At 46.9% G+C, this 12,223-nt stretch overlaps 1 protein-coding gene and 1 non-coding gene across 7 annotated transcripts; one reads left to right on the forward strand and one right to left on the reverse strand.

The window, feature by feature from the left end:
* Nucleotides 1–762: 762 nt before the first annotated feature.
* PRMT5 (protein arginine methyltransferase 5) lies at nucleotides 763–8,589 on the reverse strand. Of its 6 annotated transcripts, none has more exons than XM_033411628.2 (17): nucleotides 8,312–8,584; nucleotides 7,536–7,654; nucleotides 7,134–7,219; nucleotides 6,833–6,967; nucleotides 6,342–6,454; nucleotides 6,146–6,195; nucleotides 5,764–5,927; nucleotides 4,884–5,045; nucleotides 4,631–4,708; nucleotides 4,477–4,535; nucleotides 4,268–4,390; nucleotides 3,982–4,181; nucleotides 3,364–3,473; nucleotides 2,820–2,913; nucleotides 2,515–2,631; nucleotides 2,118–2,182; nucleotides 763–1,313 (listed from the first exon to the last, which is right to left on the reverse strand). In XM_033411628.2, exons 1-17 carry the CDS (start codon nucleotides 8,419–8,421, stop codon nucleotides 1,161–1,163), a joined length of 1,938 nt encoding a protein of 645 aa, XP_033267519.1. In that variant the 5' UTR covers nucleotides 8,422–8,584; the 3' UTR covers nucleotides 763–1,160. The 6 variants fall into 6 exon arrangements, 4 of the variants coding, with proteins under 4 accessions (XP_033267519.1, XP_004283234.1, XP_004283235.1 ...); XM_004283186.4 differs by having other exon boundaries at nucleotides 4,006–4,181; nucleotides 8,312–8,578; XM_004283187.4 differs by having other exon boundaries at nucleotides 4,006–4,181; nucleotides 8,226–8,437.
* A 202-nt stretch (nucleotides 8,590–8,791) lies between these two features.
* TRNAR-ACG (transfer RNA arginine (anticodon ACG)) lies at nucleotides 8,792–8,864 on the forward strand. Its single transcript has one exon. It is a non-coding gene; the product is annotated as a tRNA-Arg (tRNA).
* The last annotated feature ends 3,359 nt before the right edge of the window (nucleotides 8,865–12,223 follow it).

Raw genomic sequence — 12,223 nt, forward strand, 5'->3', positions numbered from 1 at the left:
TTGTCTTCTTCCGCATTCTGCCTGGTCCTACAGCTCATATACCTTCAGTTCAAATCAGTGCCCCACACACCTCCCACCGCAAGGGTAAACTTGAGGCAGTTTCTCAGGTGACTCTGGGTGCAGCAGTACTCAGCCCTCTAGCCAGAAAGAGAAGTCCACCCTCACGTTGCAACGTCTTCCAGAACCCCCAGAGCCTTCAGCTGCCTAATACAGCTGCCAGAAAGATAGCTGGTTATAACATGGAGAGGGCCATGGAGTCACAGGAACCGTGTTGAGTCCTGATTTGAATACTAACTTTATATCATTGTACCAATTCAAATTCCTCTTCTGTAAAATGTAGAATAGGACTAGATTATCTCTTAGGACTTCAAACTCTAATCCTATGATTTTATTCAAATAAAAAAAGTGGCTTCTTGCTGGTGAAGCCTGGATGACTTCCAGTTTCTCTCCCAAGAGGTAACAGAGGAGCTGGCAGTACAGCAGCTCAGGAAGGTGGAAGGGAAGCTGGCTTCACTCACTACCCTATCTTTCTCCATGGCAACAAACTCTATGCCTCCTCCCCCAGACAAGAGCCTAATCACAGGTCCTAATGGACAAGACCTCTCTGTAGCTGGTCAGAAAGCCTATAATTGGGAGTCCAAGAGTCACCACTAAGCTTCTTAAATAGGAAATAAAGCTAGGCCCCTTCAAGTCTTGGATAAGAGCATCGATCTGAATATGTGTAAGTAATGGGTGGAGAAGCAGAGGCAGGGGGCAGCAGAGTTGGAGCAGGAAAGGCCATAACCTCACTTTATTTGTATTTCCTCCTTACACAAAATCATCAAAATAGGAACAGAGATGGGCAGAGAAAAGGGCTGAAAAGTTGTTCAATCCACATGTTCTCAGGGCTATCCCAGGGAGCACTTGAGGCTCAGTGCCTGTTGGAGTAGCCACAGATTCAACATGAATTCCTCATGCCCTGGCCTGAAGTCTTCACAGATTGGTGGCATGAGCCCTGCAATTCTCATCCTTTGCCCATCTTGATGTAAGGCAGGAAAGTGGACTGAAATGCTCCTCTCTGATGGGCAAGGCAAATCAGAGCCCATGGTGTACTGCACCTTCTGTGCTACAGGAGCAGAACCTGAAGCTGCTTCCAAGGTTCTAGACACCTGCAGGCAGGGCTAGAGGCCAATGGTGTAAGAGCGGCCTGTGGGGTTGTGAATAGCAGAACAGACTGGTGCTGTCACAGCCCACTCATACCACACCTTCTTGGAATTGCTGCATCGCCAGAAACGCACACAGATGGTCTGGCCTTCACGCACGGTAATGGGCTGCTGTAAGAAGAAAGACATGGAGGTTCAGGGTGGAGCTAATGAATTTTATGTGGCAATGTACTAAGCTAGGTGTGGAGATAAAATGATCAAATGACGTTCCAACCCTCATGAGGTTTATTTGCAGTCTATCAGAACAAATAATCAGAAATGAACAGACACTGAACAAATAATCAAAAGTGGGATGAACACTGTGAACAGGGATAGGGTGCTATGAAAACACCTATGAAAGTTAACACTAACCTAGTCTACAAGGTCAGGGAAAATTATCTGACAACAAGAATGTTTAATGAGACTTGGAAGATAAGTCAGCTGAATCAAGAAATGAGCCAAGAACTTTACAGGCAGAGGACGAAGGTGTGAAACCGCGAGGCAGGAAACAACATGGGGCATTAGAGGAACCAAAAGAAGGTCCATAGGACGGAAGCAATGTAATCAAAGGACAGTGGCTGAAAAGGCAGGCAAAAACTAGATCACACCAAGTCTAACAAAGATTTAAGACCTTATTGTAGGGCAGTGGAAAAACATCGAAGGGTTTTAAAAGGAGAGAGATAGGATCAGATTCATGTTTTTAAAAGATGACTCTTGCTCCAGGTAGAGAATGGACAGAAGAATAGCCAGAGTAGGCGTGGGAAGCCAGGCAGAAGGCCCCTGCAGATATCCCAACATCTACAACAGGATCCAAGAGCACGTGAGAGCAGTAGAACATGGGTCACAGACAAGCATCATCCTGGGAGAAGGGAAGGGGCAGAACACCAATGACAATAGTTACTCTTTAACCCAAGGAGCCTTAAAGGTGATTCCTACCTTAATGGGGAAGAGGATGGGAAACCATGAAAACATCCCAGGAGAGTGAGTCTCTGGACGGATACCTAAGTGGACAAAGTAATTTAAAAAACTGAGTATAACTGATTCACTTTGCTGTACACTGAAACACAACATTGTAAATCAACTATAATCCAAAAAAATTTTTTTAAATTAAAAATTAAAAAAAAATTGAGGTCTCCATGACTCTGCTTTTTGCCTAGATTGAGGAGAATCTCTTCTGTGAACACAGAAGCAAGTAATCAAAGATCCCCATTCACTGATTCCTGGGTTCCCTGTGACTCTAAATGAAACATGTACATACACTACCCGAAACATGTACATACACTGCCCAGGTAGCATACTCTTATACTCCCCATCTACTGCCCGAGACACTTACTCAGAGTGATGTCCTGATAAAGCACAGTCTCAAAGTAGCCTGCAAAGCCATGCAGCACTGTGTTCACCTCCACGGGAAACTCCAAGGTGCAGTAGCGGTTGTTGTCAATCATAGGATCTGTCAGGGAAGAGTGGTGTGGGTGATGAGTGGCCAGAAACCCTAGACAACTTGGTAAAGCATGAGCAGGAACCAGGAAAGGAAGCCCTGATAGAGACCAGATAGAGCAGACTCAGGACAGCAAGGGAAGAAACCAGGAGGGTGAGCTCTCACGCAACCAGTCAGAGGACAGCCATGCAGGAACCCACCTCTGTTGGGATGGCTGAAGGTAAAACAGGGCTGGGGCGCAGACAGCTGGTGGAAATTGTGCAGTCGTACCACATAAGGCATTTCAAACTGGGCCTATCCCGAGAGAGAACAAGATCTGGAGAAGACAGGCAAGAGCTACCTAATTCCCCAGGGAATGCAGCTCAAGCTTTAGGGACACAGACAAAGATAAAAACACAGGGACTTCCCTGATGGTCCAGTGCCTAAGACTGCGCTCCCAATGCAGGGGGCCCGGGTTCCATCCCTGGTCAGGGAACTAGATCCCACATGCTGCAACTGAAGATCCCAGCACGCGGCAACGAAGATACCATGTGCCGCAACTAAGACCCGACGCAGCCAAATAAATAAATATTAAAAAAAAAAAAAAAAAGAAAAAGATAAAAACATAGTTTCACTTCAATTGCTTTCCCACATCCCCAACTCCTTCACCTCTTCATCTTCTCCAGTGGAAGAAAACACTTATGCTGACAGAGAAAAAGAAAAGGACTAAAGAGAAGAGTCCTCCAGAAGAGAGTATCTCTTTACCTCAGGGTCGCGGTCCTTTTCCCGACAGGCTCGGACCTCATTGTACAGCTTGGAGGAGGAGATGGGAGCTAGAAAGGAGGTGTACTCCCCAGGGATGCTCACGCCATCATCTGCAGAGCGGGAGAGTCACATTACTTCCCAAGGGATGGAAATGGTGCGTCTGTACTGAAAGCCCAGACCTCCCATATCAAAATAGACCCAGGCAGCTCCATGCTATCACATTCCCAGGCCAACCTGCTCCTAACTCCTGCCCTGAGGGATTCTACTTCTAGGTTAATTTAGAGTCACACAAGAGTAAAACTGGAAGGAACCCAACGTATTTTAATCTAGTGGTTCTTAACTTTCTTTCCTTTAAGATCCTAATGAAAGCTAAGCCCAAAGTACATATGTCAGCTTAGGAAGTCTACAGATCTCCGATTAAGAGTCTCTGCTCTGGTCCACTCCCCTCATTTTACAGATGTGAATACCGAGGTTCAGAGAAATTGCTTCATTTGCTAAGGGCACTGACCCAAGTCTGCCCTGCCTTCCCTAAACTTTGTAACCTCCTCTAGGCTGCTGCCACACCCACCCCTCCCCAGTCCCGTCCAGCCTTCCCAGTTGATAATCCAATCCCCTTACTCAGTACACCCCAGCCTGGAGCACCTTTTAGGAAGTGCTGGGCTCCATCCAGGCATTCCGGTGACAGCTCATTATCAGCGAAGGACCCCAGAAGCTCACTGACAATGATATCCGCTTTCTCTGGAGCCACCCACTCCCGCATGTCCGATGAGACTACTGTCACCTGGCTTCCCCATTCTTCAAACTGCCAGTTCTCCAGCCTAAAACAGAGATGATACAAGTGAGGATAAGATAAGAAAAACTGACACTGGGGACAAACTTCCCAGCAAAAAAGGTTGCTACTCACGTCACCACAGCATTTGGGTTCTTCTCCACAGCGTACAGCTTTATCCGCCGGTCAGCCTGCTTGGCTGCCCTCAGGGAAGCATTCACCAGGGGCCCCCGGCCTGCTCCCAGCACCATCAGCACTCTAAGAAAGAGAGGGAAGAGTCAAGCTGACTCTGCATGTAGAGAGGCAGGCATGCAAATCTCTGGAATCATGGGGAGAGCACTCACTGGACATTGGTGTCCTTCTCTTCCTCTGGCACTCGGTCTAACAGACATTTATAGATGGCCTGGGGGAACGAGGGAAGACCTCATGGCTATAATGCCATCCTCACCCAGGTCATCCTGGCCCTGTGCTTGACCCCATCTGGGACCCACACTGTACCTGTTGGTATTGAGAGTATTTGATAGGATCCTTTTCAAACACTTCGTATGTCTGAGATTCCAGATTATCCATCAGTGGCTGATGAATGAGAGGAAAAAGGCAAAGTAAGTTAGCCAGTTTCTGGCAAGGACAATGCACCAGAATACCAAAACCTTCCCACTGCCTCCTGAGCTTTGATAGGATTTTAGGGCACCTGCTCTCAAGAGACATTTCCTCCCCCCACCTCCCTCCTCTCAGTGTACTCCAGACCCACCTGGAGTGGGGATTGCAGGTAGTCTTCATAGCCCTTGGCAAAGAGTTCGTAGGCATTGGGTGGAGGTCGATTCTGGCTCAAGTATTCCAAGTACTGGAGGTAGGAGCAGAACTCTTTCTCTGAGTGGTGGTTGGTGCCTGTGATGATGAACTGCACCTCCAACTGTGAGAATAAGTCAGACCATCAGACACAGTCCTTGTACCAAGAGGATATTATTATGGTTTATGGCCAAAGAGCTCTAGCATAAAATAAGGCCCAGATCACCAAATACCAACAAAAGCATCAAGAGCCCTCCTATGCCACATAATCATCATCCTGGCTCAAGAGGTCCATGGACTGTTGCTATAACTTTTTTTTTTAATTTTATTTATTTATTTTTGGCCGTGTTGGGTCTTTGTTGCTGCGTGCGGGCTTTCTCTAGCTGCAGGGAGCCGGGGCTACTCCTCGTTGCAGTGCACGGGCTTTTCCTTGCAGTGGCTTCTCTTGTTGCAGAGCACAGGCTCAGTAGTTGTTGTGCACGGGCTTAGTTGCTCCGCAGCATCTTCCAGGACCAGGGATCGAACCCATGTGCCCTGCACTGGCAGGCGGATTCTTAACCACTGCACCACCAGGGAAGCCCTGTTGCTATAACTTCTTAAATGAAACTTTCTGCAAAGTTTTCATGAGATCTGGTTCCTTTTGAAATGTTTCTGGGCCCTCTACTGCTATTTGCGTTTTTGCGTCCAAGACCAACTTTGCCGAAATTGCTCTCCAGAAACTAGAGGGGCAAAGAACCCCACAGAGGGAAAAAACAAAATAAAACAAAGAACACCCCATCATACATATGTGAATAAGGCAAGAGGATTAGCTGCAGCACCTTTAGAACCCTTCTACTACACACCTTGAGGAGTCGGAAGATCAGCCTCTGGTGCATCTTAGAAAGAACAGGAAATCCCTTCTTATTGGTCAGGAAAATGCTGGTGGGGAGAATGGCTGCTTTGATGGGCTCCCCAAGCCAACGATCAATGACATGATTAGATGGGAGGTCAGCACCAATTTCGAGAGCTACACAAGGGAAAAGAAAGACCTGTAAATCACTGATAGGTCAGAAGCCTTTCCTTGCTCTTTTGTGCAAGATCTGTCTACTCCTTAAGAGCAAGGCAGACCTAAGGCACAGAGAAAGTAGCAAAACTGCCCAGCAGACAAGTGTACATGAGACCCCTGATTTTTGGTCACAGAAGGTCAGAGAATGATAACGTATCCCAGGATATTTGTGGACTTACCCACCGCAATCCTCTTGCTATAATCACACAAGGTCCGGAAGTTGTGCCACCTGTCCAGAGTCAAATACAGAAAAATACAGTCAAATACATATGGCCCACCAATCATCATACTTCAAGGAGACCTTCTTACAGGTTCCACTCTGTACTTCCCTCCACCCTAGCCTTTGCCCTGGTACAGCAGCAAAAGGAGACATACCACATCCATGTCTTCTCCTCTCCACTGTACTCCTCTGTGTGTGAAGTTGGCGCATTCTCAATTATATCATCTCTCAGGTCCTCTGGTGCCACCAATGGCACCCGCATCCAGAACTGCACATGAACAATAAATAGGTTCTGTACCCTATTTAGAACTGTTTTGAACTCATTGGGTCCAGAAAGCTTCCTTCAACTAAAAAGATCTTGATCCAGATTTCAAATTACTCCCTTTACATGCTTTTCCCAATTTGTGATTATATGTATGTGTACATGTATCTTGTGCATACCCTTAAGTAAGTATCTGCCTTGTCTTCTATCTGAATATTCTATATATTTTATAACTCTCTGCTTACCACTTTTAGTTGTGGGTAGGCAGTACTGACACTTCAATTCTGCCAAATCCACCTTTTACTGAATGGCTAGGAACAAGAAGATACTTAGCACAGCCTGACTACCATAATATGCAGCAGGAAAGGAGGCCCTCAGCCATACCATGGAGGAGTGGTGGCCAGTGTGGATGTGGTTGGTCAAAACTCTCGCCAAGTTTGTGTTATCTTCCTGATTTAGGGGCAGCAGGAAAGCTGGAAGACCCAAATATGCCCCAAAATTCAGCTCCTGTAACATAGCCTGGAATGGAGATCAAGAGAAAAAAGTTAAGAGCAAGCAATTCAAATAGCTTTAACTGCATTATATTAGATTTACTAAATTACGGAGGGGGAAAATACTACTCTCCCCATCCAGCTTGTTTACAGACCTGATCTTTAAAAAAATTCATTGAAGAGGTCAGTCTTACCGCCTCGGAGTTCCTGCGGATCTTTTCCACTTTTGAGTCTGGACGAATCCATGGAGAAAGCTTTCCCACAATTAGTGTATTCCAGTCTGCACTCCCCCACCCAAGAAAGACAAAGACTGAATGAGGTTCAGAACTTTACTCATTCAATTTCTAGTTCTTAACAGGGACTAGAGAGTTAGAGATGAGAGACAGACTTTTTCTATCACAGATACAGGACAGGAGAGCCTGACGCAGAATAGGGAACTAAGGCTTTTAGCAGGTAAGCAAGGAGAGAACAAGAGTTATCTATATCCCGGGGGGAACCAATATATCCAAGTCAAGAAAGGAAGAGAAGGAAGGCACTGATAAAGCATAAGTTGTTATTGCCTCTAATAATTAAGGGGTATGTGGGATGGTCCCTACCCCTTCCTGACAGCAGTAGGTCTGATCGTGTCTGGGGGCCCGGCCGATTCTTAGCAGGTTCCTGAGTGAACTCCCTCTTGAAACGCGGGTGGAACACAGGCATGCAGAGGAAATCAAACCTACAACCGCGACAGACCCAGAATCGTCATGTAAAGACAGCAGCCCAGACATCCAAGCAATTGGACTAGGCTATCTAGATTCTGCACAACCCTTTCAGCTGCCGTCAGTCACCCGACTGGACTGCTGAATTCAGCCCACCTTGGGGCATATCACTTCCGCTGCACTGTGCCTCAATTTCTCCCCGGAACACAGCCATGGAAAAGATGAGTAAAGAGAAACGATGAAAATCCACACCACGTGGACTTTCTATTCTGCTGTCACTGGTTTTCCAAGACTGTCACATCCAGATCTGCACCAGTACTGCACAAGTTTCCCCCCTCAAGGCTTTTCTCTCCTCTCCCTAGCCCCCTCTTACACTCTCAAGACGATAATCTCGCTCGCCATGGCCCTGGAGGTCTGTACGCCCCCTGTGTGAGTTCACCTGATAACTCCCCTGACTTTGGGGTTCAGTGACCCCACGCCCCCAACAAGTTTTTTTTCCTCTCTCTCACGCTCCAGGGCCCGAGACTTCTCCCCTCCAAGGACTAATGGTTTCCCCCGCCCTCGTCGTATCCACTCCGACACCCTCACCCCTGCCTCTCGGGAATGACTGGTCTGCGCCTCTCTGTCCCCGAGTTCGGACCCCGCATTCCGCTCGCAGAGGTCCAGGCCCTCACCCCTGCTTGGCCACAGCCCCCAGTGTGTCAGCTATTTCGGGGACGCAATTCAGGTCCCTCCCGCTGGACACGCGACTTCCACTGGCACCGCCGACCGCCATCGCCGCCATCTTTTCCCTCGCGCTGTCCACGCCGAGATTCCCTGACACTAGCAGCCAATCACAAAGCCGAAAAAAAGCCCCCAAAAGGCGGGACGAGTCTCCCTAACAACCAAAGCGTCTTCCACGGCTCCGGAGCTGGAGGAGGAGGGGTGGGGAGTGGCTCTTCCCGCCAATCCGCGGGCTGCACAGTGACGTACGGCTTGGCTCCGGAAGAGTCACCAATCTCAGGGTCTGGTTCTTGACGAACTTCAATCTCCCATAATGCTCCGTGTACTCGTAGAATTCCGATAAGAGACTACACGTCCCATGAAACCCTGCAGTATAAAACCCTGCAATATAAGCTTGAAGTATCATCATTGAGAGCTGCGAAATTGTCTCAGGGCCAGTGGCGCAATGGATAACGCGTCTGACTACGGATCAGAAGATTCCAGGTTCGACTCCTGGCTGGCTCGAAGGGACAGGTGTTTCCTTTATTGCATCCCATGCAATATGGCCATAAGCAGTATTTTGAAAGTCTCCCCTTATTTCTTTTTAAATATTTCCTCATTATCTCTCGCCCTCATTTTGAGGTCTTAATTTTATTGCGTTTTGCAGCCATTTTATGTCAGCTTTTCCCCTTACCGAATTCAAAGGTGATTCTTGTGTCACTACTTAGGTCCATCCGAATCCTGAGAAAACCGGGTTGATGGCTGGGGTCTTTGTGTGGGCCTTAGTATATTTTTAAATAGATTGTGGCAATTCAGCCACTAAGTCTTTGTGATTCTATATCTCAAACACAAAAAAAGTAAACAAACACCTAAACACACACACACACACACACACACACACACACACACACTGAGGATAGAGAAAAGGAACCCATGGTGAGGAAATATAGTGAGAGAGAGGAGTAATGAACTGCCTGGCGGAGGCCTGAGAGAACCTCTACATTTTCCTTTGTGAATGCCTGCTCCAGGGGTGGAAAAGAAGGAAAGGAAGGCAAAGAAAGACGTAGAAAGGGAATACCTGAAGGTAGGGATGCCAGAAGTGCTGAGGGCCTGGCAGCAGGGTTGGAAACAGAACACAATACAAAAGTCCCGAGGCAGGAGGCGTTGACAGAATTTAGGGACCGACTGACAGGGAGCGTGATAAAGGGAAGTCTGTGGGTGATAACCCAGGGTTCTGGCCTCTAGAAGCTGGTTTAGGGAGAATCAGGGTTTGGGTTTGAAAATGCTGAATTGGACGTCTAGGGGGCGCTGTGTAATAGAGAGTTGGATGAACAGTGACCTGAACCAGACAAGATTTGGAAATCGCCGTTAGAGAGGTAGTGACCGAAGCCATGAGACTGAATGAGATCACCGTAGCCCGTGGGGGATCAGAGTTCTGAGAAATACGGAACGGGTGGATAGGATAAGCTATAAGGAGCCCGGGCAATGTAAGTGCCCCAAAAGGATGAAGATTAGAAAGCTAAAGAAGAAAATGCCTATGAAGCCTAAGAGAGTTGGAGATGATTTTGTCCCATCTTCTTCTTATTATTACTAGACTTTCTTTTTTTAAATACATTTATTTATTTATTTTTTGGCTGCGTTGGGTCTTCGTTGCTGCACGCAGGCTTTCTGTAGTTGCGGCGAGCGGGGGCTACTCTTCGTTGCGGTGCGTGGGCTTCTCATTGCAGTGGCTTCTCGTTGCGGAGCACGGGCTCTAGGTGCACGGGCTTCAGTAGTTGTGGCTCGCGGGCTCCAGCAGTTGTGGCTTGCGGGCTCTAGAGCACAGGCTCAGCAGTTGTGGCACACGGGCTTAGTTGCTCCACGGCATGTGGGATCTTCCCGGACCAGGGCAGGTGGATTCTTAACCACTGCGCCACCAGGGAAGCCCCTAGACTTTATTTCTTAAAACAGTTTTAGATTTACAGAAAACTTCAGCAGGTAGTACAACACAGCCAGTTCTCTCATGCCTACCTACAGCTTTCTCTATTATTAACATGTTAACATTAGTATGGTACATTTATTACTATTCATGGACCAGAATTGATACATTATTATTATTAACTAAAGTACATAGTTTATTCAGATTTTCTTAGGTTTCACCTAATGTCTTCTTTCTGTTCCACCATCCCATCGAGGATACCATATTACATATAGTTGTCATGTCTGCTTAGACTCCTCTTGGCTGTGACAGTTTGTCAGATGTTCCTTGTTTTTGATGACCTTGATAATTTTGAGGAGTACTGGTCAGGTATACTGAAGGACACCTCTCTATTGGAATTTTTCTGATGGTTTTCTCATAATTAGACTGGGATTATGGGTTTGGGGGAGGAAGATCACAGAGGTAAAGTGCCATTTTCATCACATCATATCAAGATTACATACCATCAATATAATTTATGACTGTTGATGTTTATCATCTGGTAGAACTAGTGTTTATCAGGTTTCTCCACTGTAAAATTACACTCCTCCCCCCACCCCTGCTATCCTGTACTCTTTGGAAGGAAGTCACTTGTGCATTCCACGCTTAAGGAGTAGGGAGTTATACTTCCCCTCCTTTAGGCTGGAGTGTCTACAATATTTACTTGAATTCTTCCCTGCAGGGCTTATGAGTAGGGAGTTGACAGGAAGTGGGTGAGTGCTCTGCTGACATTTTAAGAAGAAAAAGAGTTGTTGGGGAGGCCTGCTTGTTCTCTGCCCCAGCTGTGCCCAACCAACCTCTACATTCACAGAAGACTTATTAGATGTTGTTTTGTCTTCAGAAGCTAATTATCTGGGCTGTGGACCATCTGTGCTCCTGGAATCTTCCTCCTGATGTCAAGCTGGAGGCTGCTCTGTTAACTAACCCCTCCATGGGTGAAAGGGAGAGAGGAAATCTATGAAACAGTAATGTCAGTTTTGCCATCAGTTAAAATAATTTTCAAAAGGATTTGCATAAAAAGAGCCTAGAGTTTCTGACTGACCTTAAAGTAAATTTAGATGGGCTGAATTTCATTCATCTGGGATGTCTTTGTTTTTTCATTCAAAATGGCCTCCGCTATGTGGCAAGCATAATGCTGAACAGTTCCCGGGAATTCCACACCAAATTGCTCTCTGCCTGTCCTACAGCACTTTGCTTTGCCTTAAAGAACAGCATGGTCTGTGGGTCTGTCTATATGAGTTACAGAGGAGCAGAAGGAACAGACTGAAAAAGAAATAGAGAACCTTTTAAAGGACTTGGCCCTAGGCATAAAGTCAGAGTTGGTGAGGTCCATCTTATGCTCTCCTTCCCTCTGCTCTGCTCTCCTTGCTGAACTTTTGTGCTCAGAAGCATGTCAGTCACTGTTATACTATAGGATGTAGGCCTTTGCTGGGATGAAGACAGGGAGGTGGCAGGTGAGAAATAATGTTACTTTCTCCAACAGGAGCCAGTGACAAACAGGCTAGAGCACTGGAAACGTTTTTGGAAGGGAAGAAGTACCCTCTCCCAGATAACCCTCCTGTTGCCCTCTAGCATTCCTCACCTTCAGGCCCAGTTCTTCTACCTGCTTCTGTTTTTATGTCCTTGTTTAAACACTGCCAGTGCATTATAAACCCTCCTTTCACCTTCTCTTGGGCTCCCCTCCTTCTTCAGCCCTCGCTTCCCTCCCCAGGCCCACCTTCACTCACCTCTGTGCCTGCCCAGCCAGCTGCACTCTTCAACACCAAAATAATGGCCCATTTGACCCTCCTACTGCTCCAAATTGCTTCTTCACAACCAAGGCTTTCCTCCAGCTACAAAAGTGGCAGAGTTACTGAGGCAAAATAATCTGTGCCAATTTGCATTCTCTTCCTTGTCATCTCTATTATACAGTATTTATCTGTCAAAA

The sequence above is a fragment of the Orcinus orca genome, chromosome 2 (assembly GCF_937001465.1).
Source record: "Orcinus orca chromosome 2, mOrcOrc1.1, whole genome shotgun sequence".
In the NCBI taxonomy this organism is placed as follows: domain Eukaryota; kingdom Metazoa; phylum Chordata; class Mammalia; order Artiodactyla; family Delphinidae; genus Orcinus; species Orcinus orca.